Genomic DNA, 18,143 nt, shown 5'->3' with positions numbered 1-18,143 from the left:
TAACGATATTTCACAACGTAAGATAGGCTATATATGGCTGCCAGTAAAACTGGTGGAGGAAGAAACCGGGGAAAACACTAGTAAGAATCATATATGATTCCAAAGAACGAAATAGTATTTCGAAATAACAAAATACTATTTCGAAATAACGAAATAGTATTTCGTTTAAACGAAATAGGATTTCGAAAAAACGAAATAGTATTTCGTTTAAACGAAATAGTATTTCGAACTAACGAAATAATATTTCGTTTTAACGAAATAGTATTTCGAGATAACGAAATAGCATTTCGAAATAACGAAATAGTATTTCGAGATAACGAAATAGCATTTCGAAATAATGAAATAGTATTTCGAAATAACGAAATAGTATTTCGTTTAAACGAAATAATATTTTGAAATAACGAAATAAAAAATATGTGCATCCATGTCACCTAAGGGGCTCCGTACTACACCTGTCCCGTGCTGTTGCAATTATCGATGCTAATATCAAAGAGAGGTTAAAAAGTTAAAATAATTATCAGCTAGTCACATTTATTACAGTATCTATAACATGAAACCAATCTGTTGATTCGGATATTTTCTGTAGTCACGTTTCCCGGTTTGCTTTATTTGGAGTAAATGGATGAATGCACTTAAATCATAAAAAATATGAGGAAAAAATTAACGTTTTAATAAGTGTTTTCTTTCCTAGTTATCCATGTGACACATTACTCAATTACAAAGGGAACAGCGAGTTAATCACGTCTTAAAAAAACAAACGAGGACTTCGAATTAATACCTGGAATGATATCCACGGCAAAATGTTAGTACCGGTATAAATTACTTTCACTTTAACATTTTCTTCTCTCCACAAAGATTACTGACATAACTGCTGTAACCTTTATTTTAAATGAAGCAAATGCGTTGTTTTTTATAGATAGAAAAGAAAACGATCATTAAAAATTCATTCATATATCTCTTAGACAAATGCTTCATTTGCAGAAAGAAGATGCAACCATACCAATCTATCTATATTAAGCAAATACTAGTCAGATACAAATAAAAGTCTTTCGAACGTTTTTAAAAAATCTGAATCAAAACAATAACAAAAAAGCCAGAATCAAAATATTCCTTCAGGAGTCATGGATACCAAACACATTCTTGACAATTTCTTTTATGGATTTTGGATGTGTAAAGGATGAAGGTTCCTGCAATAAAAATCTAAAGATACTCGTGGACGATGGATCGCATAGTATTGATACATCAGTTGGAAAGGAACATTAAAAAGTTCTCAATCCAGGGGAATGAATGATCAACATACAGCATACCAAAGAGAAAGGTGTCGTTTGGTCTCCTCTTGTAGGGTGGAATTTCATGGATCCTCTTCAAATTTTCATTCAACCCCAACCACGTTGGAAGCCAGTCGTACATTACAATTTTCTACGGAAAAAAGATTTTTTTTTCTCTATAACATTTACTTGCATCATTTATACAGTTATAAATCAATGAAAATATAGATACAACACCCGTTTTAAGAAACAATATTTATTTCTATTGATACCAGATTGAATAGATTTGTTATGAAAACAACTTCTTTTTTACATTAAAGGTGTATAAATTTGAACCAGCTGATTTCTCAGTCAAGTTTCACTGACTTTCTCGTAATATGAATATGCCGTTTCTTTTTAAAACCAGAACATAATCGTTCGGGATATTCACTGTAAACGCATTGACAATGCAAATACTACATCCTCATGAATTTGCAATATCCTTCTATTTGGTAGGGTTTCAAGCTTTATGGTTGGATGATTGACTGCTTTTGCTAATTAATTTGATCGATGTTTCGATATTTTCTATTTAAAAAAATCCTGTTAATCTATTTTTTATTTCTATCTGAAAGCTACACGTGCAATAGTTATTAAGAAACAAAATTGAAGAATTCGTTTAGTTTTAAACACCTGGTCATGCTTTTTTCTTTGTTACTTTTACGTAAGCAAATCAGTGCTAGATGATTTATATTTGAAGAAAAGGACATCGTTGGTCGCTTACTTGGTGATGCGCGATAACAAATTTCCGGGCTATGTTGAAAACTTCTTCGTCTGTGTATTCGGGATGCTCGGTAGCAGTTTTATTGGCTATATAATTATGCCATCGAAACCAAAGTACCCCAAATGTCAGGAGAAAAGGATTTTCATTGCCCCTTGGGTTTCCAAGCTCTGAAAAATAGGCGTATTTATGTGTTTGTATGATTTTAAATCCTAATCAATGTTTATGCGATATGGAACAATTTACGTTTTACATTACATTTCTACCGAATTAGCACATACGAAATTATTACATTACATTACTACAAAAATATCATATACGAAATTATTACATTGCATTACTACCAAAATATCATATACGAAATTATTACATTACATTACTACCAAATTAGCATATACGAAATTATTACATTGCATTACTACCAAAATATCATATACGAAATTGTTACATTACATTACTACAAAAATATCATATACGAAATTATTACATTGCATTACTACCAAAATATCATATACGAAATTATTACATTGCATTACTACCAAAATATCATATACGAAATTATTACATTGCATTACTACCAAAATATCATATACGAAATTATTACATTGCATTACTACCAAAATATCATATACGAAATTGTTACATTACATTACTACCAAATTAGCATATACGAAATTATTACATTACATTTCTACCAAAATATAATACGAAATTATTTCTCCTGCTAATGGATAAATATGGTAAAATAGATAGAATCTTTAATAAACTGGCCTATTTTTAATATTTTCTCTGCTCCTTTTTCCTTGCAAGTACACTTTTCTTGTTGAATAATGTATGCTTGTCGTATGGTAAGGATCTGTGATTTACCCAGTTTCTTTAAGAATCGAAATAAATTCATTTAAACGATCGAAAAATTAAATTAAAACGTATCCGTTTGTAACTAACGATTTTGATAACTGTGATAATCTTGGTGAGAGTAGGGTAATGGAAGTACAGACCTCTTCAGTGGTTTCCATTGCTTTTATTCTTCCGGGAAGCATAATCAATGCATTCACGGCATAATGTGTTTAAAATTGTACCAATGTAGTGTGTGTGTGTGTGTGTGTGTGTGTGTTATTTTATTTACGAAAACGGCGGAGTGGGAATCATATTTAATGCGCAATCCATGTCTTCTTCTCTAAAACAACAAAAAGTAAATCACAATTTTACCATAAATTAGTTCTTAATTGCAAAGAGTTCACATATAAGTATTGTTATTAAGAATATTTGGACATTATAGATCAGTTCATGTAAACTTTAAAAATATTTTTAATCGAAATTCAAGCTCTGTAATTTAACGAAACGTTTAGACGAATAATATGTTGTTGTTTTTCTTTTTTTTCTCCATTTTATTGAGAATAGTTAGTAACTTGGTTTGATTTGCAAAAAATACATACGGTTTGCCATCACAGACCTAGCAAGTGCACCAAACTGTATATGGGGTGGGAAGGCGGTTCTGTGTGGCCGGTTGTCTAAGTCGCTCGCCTTTTCAGATCAGACATCTCACCTCTGTCCGTATTGGTCTCGACTCTGCCAACGTTGGTATGTGTTTTTTTTAACTTGAGAAACGTATTTGCGAGCGGACGTTAGGTCGGTTATGCTTTTAGTCGAAGCATAAAAGGTGTGTTCTTCTCTTGAAAAAAATACATTAATTATTGCATGATATAGCTACTTACTCCAGAACCTTTTGACGGGTTTGAGAACATGTTCCCGGGGAGGGGGAGGGTTCGCCATAGGAAGGCGGATGCTGTTTTGGGCTGGAAAACTATCCTTAATATCAGCGTAAGGATCCAGGGCTGCTAGCCGGCCTCTTAAGGGACCATCTTTAAATTCTCGGAGTGCGTCTGTCCACGCTTTAGACGTGCCATATGTCAGTCCGCCGTCAATGTACGGTGTGATTTCGTTCAACTGAGAAATATAATAAAGACTAATAAAACATAATCGTAAGATGTTTTAGTGAATAAAATCGTATGAACAATCGTACCTAGTCATGAGGCAACATTTAACAAATAATAATAATAATAATAATAATAATAATAATAATAATAATAATGATAATGACTTTGTGCAGCGCCTAATCTTTAGAAACTCAAAGCGCTGTACAATATTAGATAACAAAAAACATATACAACGACAAGATTATCAAAATAAATGCCATGAAATTACAAAACAAAAACATGCTGACAATAATTAAGAAGGCAAATATTATTAAGTCTCTAAGTCTGTTCTTGAAGTCGAAATAGTTGAGTTTTAAGATCACTCTTGAACGAGATCACAGTGTCTCTGTGAATAACATCAGTGGGCAATTCGATCGAGGTAACTGGGTCTTCGTGCGCTGAAGAACGTTGTCCGTATGAACGGTGGGAACAACGAGAATACAAGTGTGGGAAGAGGAGCGTAAGTGTTTAGATGGGGTGTACACATTTGTGACGTGAGATTGGCATATTTGACTGGAGCCAGTCAACGAAATGTAGCATAGTGAAAAGAGTTTGTTTTTTATTCTGGATCGAATGGGCAACCAGTAGAAGTTACAGAGCAGGAGTTGTCTGGGTGGGTTGGGTGCTCAGTTTTTCGTACTTTAAGGATAATCTGACATCTCAATACCTGACAAGCAGAATTGTTGCAAATATTTAAATTAAGTATAACACAAACAAACAAACAAACAAAAACCTATTTGAGAGTAAACAAATTTCTGTTTTTGAGCATAAAAGTTTCTGTTGTTTTTCTACGCGGATAAAAAAGAATTTTTGTCTTTGCATATCGATACAAAAGAGTGTATAAACCGCAGAGCTGCTCTTGTCTTCCAAAACCATCTCAGATTCTTATGATAGAGGTTAGGCATGGTAATTCTAGAAATAAGATCGAATGCATCTGTACTTTGCTTCAGAATGTAACACACAGTAGCAAATTTAAGAAAGGTTATTGCCGGTATACTTTTACATTTATCATAGGTCCAGTTTATCTGAACATATTAAGCTAAAACACACACACACACACACACACACACACAAGTAAAATAAACAATATGGAAACTTGAAACGTGTATTGGTGCATTCAAAAGGCTGGCGCAGGAATCATTTGCAATTTTTAATCCGAAAACATATGCCGTAGAATCACAGGTCTAGTTTTCAGCAAACATTTGGCTAAGTTCTAATAATGGTATGCGATAATTATGCTTCGATTCGACCAACTTCTTTTATGAATATTTAATGTCAGTTGTGAGGAAAAAAATGACACCGTGCTATTGAATGCAATAAGTGACTAACTTATTATTCCTGATAATCAAGTTTATAGCCAAAGAGAGTGTCACCGCCACAAAACAGCAGTAGGGTAACGTATGTGGGCGTCTGCTGGGCAAGGACTAACTAACCCAATTGTTGAGGACAGAGACAATGTATATACGCACTGTATGTAACAATCCCACTAACACTATACAAATGTATCACAAACTGAACATTCTAGCCATTTCATAACCAAACTTGCTACCACTGATATTAGTGTGCACCTACCGCCCTACCCACTTTATACGTCAAAATGCAAACAGCATATACCGTGACATGGTAGTCAAATGAATAACTCTCTTAACACTGCTGTCCAAATTTCTTCCTCCCCAATCACTGAACGTGATTTTTGGGATATACATTACCACCGAGAGATTAAGGCTGTACCATATGGTGATACGTATCTAATTTTCATCTATCAAGAACTGACACACTCCAGAAAGAGCCGCCCGAATAATTCTGAAATTTCTTATTAGGACTCACTTGAATGTTTTGTATTCACGTCTACAATGACTACCAGTACAAAAGCGGTGACATAAAAGAGTAGCTCAAAGAGATGAATAATTCTGGTCACTTGGAAAATTGGAAGAACAAAATAAAATACAGGAAACTATAAAGAATGTTAGGTTGAAGTTTCGCGCCAACGAAACTAACTGATTACAGGTTTTGATGCTTTTTTTTTTATTGTATTATAATCACAGTACATAAACCCATTCTTCACCTGCAATCAACTATCTTTTGCCGATATTTTAGAAAGGAAAGTTTGAGCCAGCCATATTCGCACTTTTTTTTTGTCCAAACGCGCTTGTGCAACCATGTTTTGGACGAAAGCTATCAATGTGGCCATCGCAATATACAAATATAGCAATTTTGATGCGCCATTTATGCTCTTTTGTATTGATATACTTGTCCTTTTGCTTGGGTGCATCGTTTGTGTATTGCCTTGAACAAATGGAATCTGGTCGCACAGAAATGAGAAATTTTCCAATGAGAAAAAAAAGAGGTGATCTCTTTCTCAAGTACATATCGTTAATTCAGAGCGATAAAAATAACTTTGCAAGCATCGGTGGTATCTCAATTCATCTGTTTCAGAGCAACCTGTGTGGATTCTTACTTGCGTATAAATCAAAGTTTGATGGAGAATCTAAGAAATGTTACCATGGTAGTTACAGTATCGAAGGTAGCATCAGAAGAATGATAAACAAGAAAGAAAAATGTTTGGTTGGAAGAGAGTCTCAAAGACCGTAATAGGAAGAATCTGCAAGGTTTTGCTAAGTACGTAAGATGGGATTTATTGATTTTGTCTTTAATATTACTAATCAAAGACATTTAAATTAATAGAACAGCGCTATGCTTTTCATCACAAATGTAGTGCAACTACATACAGGCAAAATAACTTCAGACCAAATTTTAAAGGAAGTGATCGACAAATTCACTAATTATTGATGAAAGTTAGAAAAATATCGTTTCCATTGTAGTGAAATGTATTTTAAAGGGTTACTCTTGCACGATCCTACCTGCAAAGCAATGGCAAGGTCACGTTGAAGGTAAATAAAGTTGAAGATGCAATATCGGAGACTCTTAACTATGTTCCATACCAATGAGTAATGAAAAATACGAAGTTTATTGTTGGATATCTTCCTTCATCAAAATTTGATTTGATTTTGTCCCCTGTGCATTTTGTTTTAAACCAAACTATCATTTCTACATAGCAGATATTAGCAAAAGTTGTCTTATTGCCCGAGTTTGGACAACAAAAGTTTACATCCATCTGGTATCAGAAGACATTTTACATATGGATTTTTATTAAAAGTGCATTATTCTGACAAGCAGAATCTACTTTTTGTAAAGGACTTTCAGAAGTCACTAGCCCGAATGGACATTTGAGTCACAAAGTTACCTTGCAACCCTAGGTAAAATATAAAGTTACTGATGTTGTGAGTTAAAGGCCATTTTTCAGCATATAACAGGCTAGACGGCCAGTATAAATGATGGGAGAAGAACCCGGGAAACCCCCGTTAAGGACCAACGACCAACGGGATGCTACTGACAAATGTTTTTACATACCCACATTAGGTGAGCCCGAGACTCGAACCTACGCGAGTAACAGTGAGATGATAGCAATCGGAAAAAGACTAGCGCTAACCACCACTCGGCGAATCAGCAATCCAAAAGGCAACCACAAGTACAAACAAGAAAGTTTATACGTATTCAATATACGTTTAGATACGTAAGCGCAACTGAGATGGATGCTTTTGTTAAAGGATTAAAGCAGGTTCTCAATTCGCAGGACCTATATATATATATATATATATATATATATATATATATATATATATATATATATATATATATATATATATATATACATACATACATGTGATGTGTGTGTGTGTGTGTGTTACGGACAAAGATTAAAAACACATTATAGATATGCATAACAAAAGTCAATACAGAAAATGGGTCTAGGAAATTACCCCCCCCCCCCCGTATGTTACCCCCCTGCAACTACCCCCCCCCCCTCCATTACCCCCCTATCAATTACCCCTACCACCACGCCCCGGTATATTACCCCCTTGCCACTACCCCCCCCCCCATTACTATATAACATATAATTGTTATATCCCAAGAGTAAATAATAAATTAAAATAAATTTCAAAAGAATTTATTTTAAATTTTTATTTTAGTAAATGAATCTCAGCCTTGAAAACATATACTTGTCCTGGAATATTCAATAGTAAAATCATATCATAATGTTATATTACCATAAAATATGTTATATTTATAAGATTACAGCTGAATGTTATGTGCAAACTTTATCAATGGTAAAAATATTTCTGGTGATATATATTTTTAAGAACGTATATATATATATATATATATATATATATATATATATATATATATATATATATATATATATATATATATATATAGTTTTTCTGGAGCATGCGCATAGAAATAATTTTTGCTTAAAGTATATTCAATGAGGTGAAGCCAATACCCTTATCAGATTGTATTTGTGTACACTTAATTAGAAACCATTTCTGCTTGAAGTATATTCAGTGAGGTGAAGCCAACACAATTGTATAGATGGACCACAGATTAAACTGTTTAAAATCATTTTTATTGTTGTGAAGCCAATACTTTAATCAGATTGTGTTTGTGTACACTTAATTAGAAACCATTTCTGCTCGAAATTTATTCAGTGAGCTGAAGACAAAACAATAGTATAGATTGAGCACGGATTATCAGATTGTGTTTGTGTACACTTTAATTAAATTCGTCGTATTTGCTTTAGTTCGATTTTGTATCTGTATGTCTAAATGATGCTAATGACAGGGGGTAATATGCGGGGGGGGGGGTAATTGATAGGGGGTAATGGCAGGTGGGTAATTGATGGGGGTGATGGCAGGGGGGTAGTTGCAGGGGGGTAATTGACAGGGGGGTAATTTCATGCTCCCACAGAAAATATGCTGTTCTTAATTATTTCAAGTTATAATTGTATATACTTATTCTGTCTTAAATTCAAATAGTCATGCTGTCAGCTTGTAAGGCGTGTAAAGCTTCATGGCAAAACTATATGAAACAATTGACAAAATTAGATTTTACAGGTAATTTTCTTTGCTCTTGTAGTGTGCTTGAACAGGTTTTCATGCCATCAACAGTAAATAATTTATTAGTGCAAACCCATATCAAAACAAGTAGATATGAGCTGTTTGATCAAGGAAAACAAATTCAGAAGGTATGTTTCCCTTCATTATTAAATGATCTGAAAACTGAATGTAAGTTAGTGAATTTCCTTTCTGTGCCCGTACGCTTGTATTAAGAAAATACACAAAAAAAGATCATGAAAGGTTTCGAAGATGCCAATTCCTCAGACGCATGTAGTTACTCAACAGATTTTTGGAGGTAAAGACGGACAGAATGTCGCCAATTGCACCGATTTAAATCATCGCGAAATACATATGTTGTGTTCATCTGTTACGTAACTAAAAATGTGAAACTGATTCCTTTGACACTGCAATTTGTTTTTCGAAAATGGAGTCCCACAGTATCTGCACAGAGGAACAAATTTCTTATCGAATATTGTGCAGGCAACCGCTGATATTTAGAGTTTACTTTCAAGCCATTGTGTAACTGAAAAAACGAGAAAGATTCATGTCGAACACATTAAATGCATTGTCAAAATATATATTTTTATACAGTCTGCTTACAAAAGTAGTCCACCCATTGACAACACATACTTTACACCATTATATTAAGTGCATGGTCGACATCCGAACAGGATAATGGATTTTTCATTTCCAAACACGAAAATATCAGCCGGTAAGGGAATATATACGTCATGTTTTAGAATGCCTTGCAGTTGCAAGGAAACTAGCCACTGAAACATCAAAACGAACACAATGAGTCTGTGGTTGCAAGGAAATCAGCTACCTAAAGCATACAAGAACAACGAATCCATGGCTACAAGGAAACGAGCCACTGAAAGCATACAAGAACACCAGCAGCCCATGGTTGCAAAGAAACGCGCCATAGAAAGTATAAAATAACGCAAGGAATCTACGGATGCAAGGAAACGAACCACACAGAGCATGAAAGTAAATAAAGAATTCGTAGTTACAATTAATCTAACCAATAAGAGCAGCAAAGAACATAATGAATTCATAGTTGCAAAGAAACTAGCCACTGAAAGTATCACGTAACACAAAAGATCCATATTTAAAAGGAAACGAGCCACAGAAAACAGCAAAACAACCCCCCCCCAAAAAAAAAAAAACAACCCCACAGAAAATCGATGGCTGCTAGGCAAATAGTTACAGAAAGCATGAAAGAAGACAAAATATCCATTGTTGCAATTAAATTAAACATAAATCATCAAAAAACACAAGGAATCCGTAGTTGCCAAAGAAACTAGCCACTGAAAACATCAAAGAACACAATGGATCCATGGCTGCAAGGAAACTGGCAAATAAAAGCCGCGAAAACAAAAGGAATCCATGTTTTTAAGAAAACTAACTACTGGAAGTTGCACGGAACACAACGAATCATTGACTGCAAGGAATCTAGCTAGTGAAAGCAACAAAAATACAAGGAATCCATGGTTGCAAGGAATCTAGCTACCGAAAGCATCAAAGAACACGAGTAATTCATGGTCGCAAGGAGCAACTGAAAGCAACAAAAAACAAGGAATCCATGGTTGCAAGGAAATTAGCTACCAAAAGCATCAAAGAACACGAGTAATTCATGGTCGCAAGGAAACTGGACACTGAAAACATCCACGAACACAAAGAATCCATGAAGATCAACTCGTCACAGATCGGGTGCACATTGATCGACTTAAACATGGCCATGTTTGGGATGACGGCTTTAATACCTTTCCAGCCTCAAATGATTTCGCTATTAAACTAGTAATATTAGCCAGCAAGTAAATTTCTCCAGACCTGAGCAATAATGCTGACCATAAGCTCATTCAATATGACAGTCATGGTAAATCAGAATCCGAAGATCATATGAATGTAGTGTTTAAGCTTTTGTCCCAGATAATTCAACACATGGGTAAACCTTACAGATCTCACCACATAGTGCCAATCGTAATGTAAATTCGATCTTGATCTCTACTGACAATATCAGTCTGTTCTAGTATATGTTTCTTATGATGTCCTGTGTATCTAAGAGAAAGAGATGATATATTGCTAGTATAATTAATTATTTATGGATACATTTTTATTAATAAGACCTCATGAGTGATGTCACTCTGTAAATTAAAAAATAGCATAATGTAATTGCACATGCAGATATCAACGACAGTTTGTATCTTTTATCCTTTTCTTCGAGTAGAACACGTTGTCTTCGTATATTGTTTAACTGCGATATTAGTGAGCTTTATACTCCTTGATTTTTTGTAGCACTGAGCGTTTTAGCGTGTCTTGTATTCACAGATTTATTACGTAAAGAACAAAATGAAACTTTCAGTGATGCATCCGGAAACTTCCCAATATATATAATATGTATGTTTGATATACTTATGAGACCTATCAATAGCGATTAGGACCATTCCGTTATGAACTCAATCATCACCTCTAGTGCCAGTTATCCGGAGTGACAGTGGGTTTTACTTTGAATCACGGCAGTACAAGTGTTCTCGTCAGCCTACATTTAATCAAATGCATTTATTTCTCTGCTAATAGTTATGCTTCGGTCATTTGCTAAACTGTCAAGTGTGTTAAATGGTGTCAAAATCGGTTATCACCATCCGTATTGGATCGTACGATAATCAGATAGCTCGTGCTCAATAGCACATATCTTGCGTTATTGTTTTTCGATTCAGAGTAGAATTCTCAGCTCTACTTAAAAGCAGGGACAAAAATGTATCTTCAGCAGTGACTATATTATTGATATTTTCCCTCAAATGTATACGTAAATCAATAATATAGATTAATAAATAAATATAGCATTAAATATGACACGACACATGTAGATGTTTCTTCTTTCAACACAGTGCGCATATGCAAACAGTGAACAAGATGTACCTGTTGTCGGGGATTATTAGGCGATATCCCCGTTCGCTGGTCATATCTTGTTCTTTGTACAGGCATTTCAATGTTTCCTTTTCTCTCCGGATCGTAGTCATGCCCCGGGGGCACGGGAATATTGAAGAACTCTCTCGGACAGCCCGGTCTCTGTGCGTCCAAAATTTCTTCAACTACCTGTTGACCTATTGCAAAGCCATACATCAAATTCTTTAATTTTACGACGTTAAAATGGGTCAATAAAATCCTTACATGCCTTTTTAAAGGTACATTATCGTAGAGCAGAATGGAGTTTAAATTAAACTCGCGTGTTGATAGGGTTTACTCATCTTAATGTTACCATTTTATTAACACTATCAGAATAGTATTAAGTGCATCGAGAAAAATAAAATGTAGAAAAGAAAAATATTGAAAATCTATATTGTTGAATGTTCTGTATAGTCACCCAATATATTAGTATAATGCAAGCAATATGACCAGATTAACGACACAGCTTATCAACATTGAGTGTACCTAACATGAACGGAATGCATTAAGTCAGGAAACGACAACTCTGACTGTATATCAGTAAATGCACACACACACACACACACACACACACACACACACACACACACACGTATTTATGTATATGTATGTCCGTGTGAAATGTCTGGAATTTCATGATAGATTAGATAATATTAGAGAAATAAAACACTCGTGGATGAAATCCACTTACCTGTTTAATGCATCAAATTGCCAGGAAATTTCTGCTTGAACAACATTTAAAGTAGATATGCATACCCGGGTAATAGTAAAAGGAGGAATGGGAAAAAAGAATGGAGAGTCCAGGTATAGGTTCCAAATGCTACCAGATTCTATGTCAAATTTTGCAAATAAAGAGACAGAGATAGACAGGCAGACCTAAAAAGGCAGACTAACACACAAATACAGAAAGTACCAAAATAGACGAGAAATGCCGTCCTGTTCCGAAGCGATCCGAGTCCAGCAGGCCCATCATGCACCTCTTTGCTAATGATGAAGGGGTTGGGGCGGTCCTTGCCCGAGGGTTCGTACACACCATCACTAAATGCTGCCGGGCTTCTCCGTAACAGCTGTCCATCTGGAATGCGTTGTAAGACACACTGCGTTATCTTCTATGAGATGGGTTAATTATAATACAACATAATGCTGTCTGAGTCATTTAAAGTCCAAACATAAATAAGTCACAATGTGAGCCAGGAATGAGTACTGTGAGTACCACTGATTTTGTCCCCTCAAGGACACAAAATACCTACCACGTATCCCTCTAAAATGCAGACAAACACTATGAAATTTCATTACTTTAAATCACAAATTCCTTCTTAAAGACTGACAGGGAAAGTAAAATGTGTGACTCGTAAGATATGGGTGATAATGTTTGACCCCATTGACCTGTAGCTGAATCGCGGACTCGTTCCATTCTTAAATACGTATTACAACATAAAATTTTGGCGAGTTGCTAAACGAATATTACTAATGCTATTCTACTAAACAGATCAAAAGGGAAAATACGGGAAAAAGTGTAATGTAGATACTCACTTGATTTACTCCATTTTATTTATTACATCTGTAAAACCTAAATAACTGAAGACAAATGTCTCTCCAATTTAGGAGAAAACAGTCGTAACAGTTCACACCCAGAAGGTTCGCCAATTTTTCATAATTAACCCTGCATCTTTTACGTGTAACATGCATTTCAAATTAATGACAATTATACGGTTGATGATACACGGCTTTCATTCCGCATAGACAAGATAAATATTGCTTGTATTTGAGAACACTCACCAACTTGCAAGTATAACATTTTGTACATTTTGTAGTATAAGGGAGGTAACCATGAGTAGGAATTACAATGTAAACTTTTTCAGCTGTGGCACTGTTACATCTAAACATTCGTCTGATTTGAATTCAGTGAACTTTGTTTGATCTAACTGTATAAATATGATTTAAATTAAATTTAACCTATGAATTGGATGCAATAACATCCGTGCTGAGTCGTTGGCTTATGGTAATTTGTACGTGTGTATGTGTCCGACACTTAGTTGTTGTTGTTGTTGTAGTTGACTTTAACGCCATTTTTCAGCACACGATATGTTATGTATGGCGGCCAGTATTAATGGTGGAGGAAGAACCCGGGAAAACCCCAGGAAAAACCACCGACCCACGAGAAGCTACTGGCAAGCTTTCTCACATACCCACATCGGCCGAATCCTAGACTCGAACCCACGCAGACAGAGGTGAGATGGCAGTGATCCGTAACGGAGAGCGCTTTAGACCCGACACTTAGTCAATATATTGATTAACAGTTCACACTACAGGGGCGAAATTGTCATTGTAATCAGTTCTTTGGAGAAGTACATTAATTTCCTACACTATATTAAGTGTCTATTGAAACAGAGAAGCTGCGGGAAGGCAAGTGGCTGCAGTATCTGTTGTGAAATGCGATATAGCGATTCTGATTGTTCCGGGTGGGTGGGGGTGGGGTGGAATTATGTTCAATTGAGGAAGTTAGTAAGAATAAAGTAATAGGTTTCATTTGTTTTATTTAACAGGAAAATATATTTCATGTCTTATACAAGGGAGATTCCACGAATGAACGTAAGAGTGAAGGAACAGGGAACATGAGTGTTCTTGTCCAAGTTGACTCCAATCGACAAGCTATGTTGATTCTAGAGAGTGACCAGCAACTTGATCACAGGTAATAAAACGTGCCGGCCAATTAATGGTCGAAATGCTCACTTGAGTTCGTGATGGAATTTGCGGTATATAATTGCATTGTAGAACTCTGGGTTTATTTATTTCTCTGGTAGAAGTGCGTCCTACAAATGGTCGTGTACATTTTTTGGTTTGTTTATCTAATAAATGACGTTGTTATATTCTGTATACAGGGGGCTGGTATGGTTGTATTTTATATCTCGGCTCAGATTTCAATTTATCCCATCCATTAATGTCACATTTAATATTCGCTCGTTCCGGGCTATAACTTCTTTCACATCATTAGTACGGTAAGTAATATGAAAGGGCAAATAATTTCACCGAAGCATTTGCTGAAAAATCAATACTGAAATGTCGGTGTTCCATACGGGTAAGACTAAAGATGAGTTCGAGCATCATAGAATTATTTTCATCTGTGAAACAGCATCTGTGATATCGTAACCTGTTCTGCAGTATATCTACTGTTATGTTTTGTCAATGCGCGAATTCAGTAAATTTTCATTTATCTTTGATGGTTTGAATAAATACTTTTGCAATTAATTTAAAATTTAAAATTTTTGTTTTACATCCGAGTAGAAGTAACATAAATGCTTTTTTTACTTTGATTACAACTTGCATATTTATGCCACCTTTCTTCATTGCCTTAATAAATGAACATGTCCACTTTTGAAGCTCCCAGCCAACTTACTAATATGTTTGCAACAGTGTAGCATTACTTTCCAGAGAACCGAAAGCGGATTTCATTGTCCGAAGATTCGACTTATGTAACTGCTAACTATTCAGTACTGGACGTATTTGCGGTCCGAACGGTTCGCAACGTGAGCATGCATTAATTATTTTCATATTTCTTCTTGCTGCTTATGTAAATAAAATATTTGTTATGGCTCGCGGACCCGGATGGTGAAAGAATGTGTGAACTCACTGGATCAGATGACGGTGGATCATGAAACTTATTGTGGTTCCTGCTTACGGGCACATACAACCATACCAGGTGTGCATAAGGAGCGGAGCACTGATGTGAAACACAGATCTACACGTGTCAAAAGAGGGCGCACTCTACTGCTGCTACGAAAGGGAAATTTACCAATCTATGTCAGTTTCTAGAGTCTAGATGGAATAGCAGAGGACGCAAGTGTTTGGACGAGAATGTGTAATCGGTTCAGAACCGATATCTGATCCTTTTCAAAAGCATTTGACAGAATATAAATAAATTATTACATTATACACATCTTATAGAAATTCGGCGTTGGCCCTATTTTCCGAACATGGGTCATTGGTCATAACCCTATACAAAAACATCCCATCAATAATACAAACAAACGGGGCCAAAACAAAACCCGTACCCATCAATAGATCAGTGCGACAGGGATGCCCCCTATCAATGCTCCTGTACGTGATAGGGATAGAGGTACTCCGCAACAAAATACAAAATGACCAGAAAATTCAAGGAGTAAAACTTCCGAATATGAGAGAGGAGTGCAAAACTATCCAGCACGCAGATGATTGCACTCATTTTATCACATCCCAACAATCATACAAATATCTAATAGAACAATATAACCTTTTTGGATTTGCCTCTGGATCAAAATTCAATTATAATAAAACGGAAATTCTCTTAATGGGAAACTGGCGAGGGAACCATCCAGGTTTTCCCACAGACATGTTAAAAACACAAGTTAAAGTATTAGGTATAAATTTCGGCAAAAACAGCAAATATCTAAATTTGAAACGAATTGCAAACAAATTACGAAGGCATATAGCTACCTGGAGTACCAGACAAATGAATCTACTATAAAAAGTGCATATTGCCAAAACCTTTCTCTATAAATGCCATATGGCATGAATTTGACATTACATATTTTGAATTCTTCTATATAAATAAAAATGAAACTTTAATAATTAATTTTCTGTGGAACGGAAAAATCTACAAATTACCAAAATAAGCAATTCAAAAAAGCTACAGGCAAGGCGAAACGAGCCTACCCAATCTAGGAATCAAGCAGACAGTAAACTACCTAGATAGGATAAAACTCTCACTCCAAACACCGACTACTACTTGCAAGGAATTTACAAAAAAAAAAACAAAACTGATATATAGAGAAATAACAACATCACCAAAATCATCACAGCACCAAAAGAAGCCTATAGGATAACCAACGCAATTAAGGCATACAGACACAACAAGGAAATATGGAAAACACAGAACACAAATGAAAAATACCAAATCATAAAGGCCAATACGACTCAAAAAAACCCCCCAAAAATAAGATTGAAACACAACTCTTACATCTGATATGGGACAACATATGGCTGAATTGGTCAAAACTTAAAGACACGAGAACACGATCTAAAATATTAGAATACCTACATGATGCTCGGTGAACTCAAGAAAGATCTTTACACAGAAAGCTTATCAAACACCTACCACCATACCCAATATGTAAGAAACAACTAGACAATAAGAGACACATAATACTAGAATGCGAAATTCTAAAACCACGTAGGGAAGAAATTAGGAACAAATACTAAACAAATTAGGGAACTTCAGTGATAATCACCGATTATGCACAAACAATATAAAATATAAAACTCTATATGAAGAAATAATTAATTATATTCTACACGCAATTAAAACCAAAAGAAAAATGTACGGATCACCGAACAAATTAACTAAATAGTACGAAATAACCCCGGAAAAGCCCTTCACAAGGAGCTAGCTCTAAGGTGGTAGGGTACAGTTTCGTAAATTGGCCCCGGCCAATTTTTTAACTTAAGGCTATGGTGTGACTTTTTCAGCTATTATTGTTTATTATTTATAGATATGGATATATTTGTGAACTAGGTGTTTCGGGCTTGTGATGTTCTTGAAACTGATGCCAGGCATGTACACCTTTCATAGTTGCACTGCAGTATGTTGATAGTGAAATACCAATAGTCGGCTAGGAAGAAAAGCTAGCCTCCCATCAGAGGCGTAGCTATGATATTTTGCGCCCGGAGACGAACTATAAAATTGGCGCCCCAGCCCCCTCCCCGTTTAATCACATTTTTGAATATTACCCTTGTTTACTTATTATAATGTAACGTTGTAAGCCTCATTTTGGCGCCCCTGTACCTTGGCGCCCGGGGACATATGTACCCCCCCAGCTACGCCTCTGCCTCCCATAGCAGTAGACACGTAGGTTCAAGGCAAGTAGAATATCTCAAAAACGGTTTTGATGACAACTATTGTGAATTGCATCAAGCTATTTAGCAGACAATGTTGTTCAAAATTTTCATCCAGGTAAAGGGCTTCCGTTTGCACTGTGAGCACCACATGCTGTCAAAAATGACCTTTGGATGTGAAAAATGCATGTATAAAATAGGGGTTGGGTGCATAAACTTCTTCTGCCATGAACTGCCATTGACTTCTCTGGTCAAGTGGATAATATTCTTATGCTTTGTTTTAATATAGGTATCTAAAAATATGGACCTTTTTCACCTCACTTGTGTATTTGATTTTTTATGATTTTTTTTTTATAATAGGTCG

At 35.4% G+C, this 18,143-nt stretch overlaps 1 protein-coding gene across 1 annotated transcript in view; it reads right to left on the bottom strand.

Moving 5' to 3' along the window:
- Positions 1–18,143, bottom strand: part of LOC149801885 (dual oxidase 2-like) — a 90,931-nt gene that overhangs the window by 54,952 nt on the left and 17,836 nt on the right. Inside the window, exons 3-7 of the mRNA XM_089956265.1 lie at positions 12,822–12,983; positions 11,882–12,066; positions 3,741–3,972; positions 2,029–2,195; positions 1,308–1,419 (exon numbers count right to left, since the gene is read on the bottom strand). Of these exons, the coding sequence (XP_089812391.1) occupies positions 1,308–1,419; positions 2,029–2,195; positions 3,741–3,972; positions 11,882–12,066; positions 12,822–12,983 (858 nt within the window). The remainder of the gene's footprint in view (positions 1–1,307; positions 1,420–2,028; positions 2,196–3,740; positions 3,973–11,881; positions 12,067–12,821; positions 12,984–18,143) is intronic.

This window comes from Sinohyriopsis cumingii, chromosome 4, assembly GCF_028554795.1.
Source record: "Sinohyriopsis cumingii isolate HCF-2022 chromosome 4, ASM2855479v2, whole genome shotgun sequence".
NCBI lineage: Eukaryota > Metazoa > Mollusca > Bivalvia > Unionida > Unionidae > Sinohyriopsis > Sinohyriopsis cumingii.
Note: the sequence above shows the minus strand (reverse complement) of the source record. Positions and strands in the feature narration are given on the sequence as shown.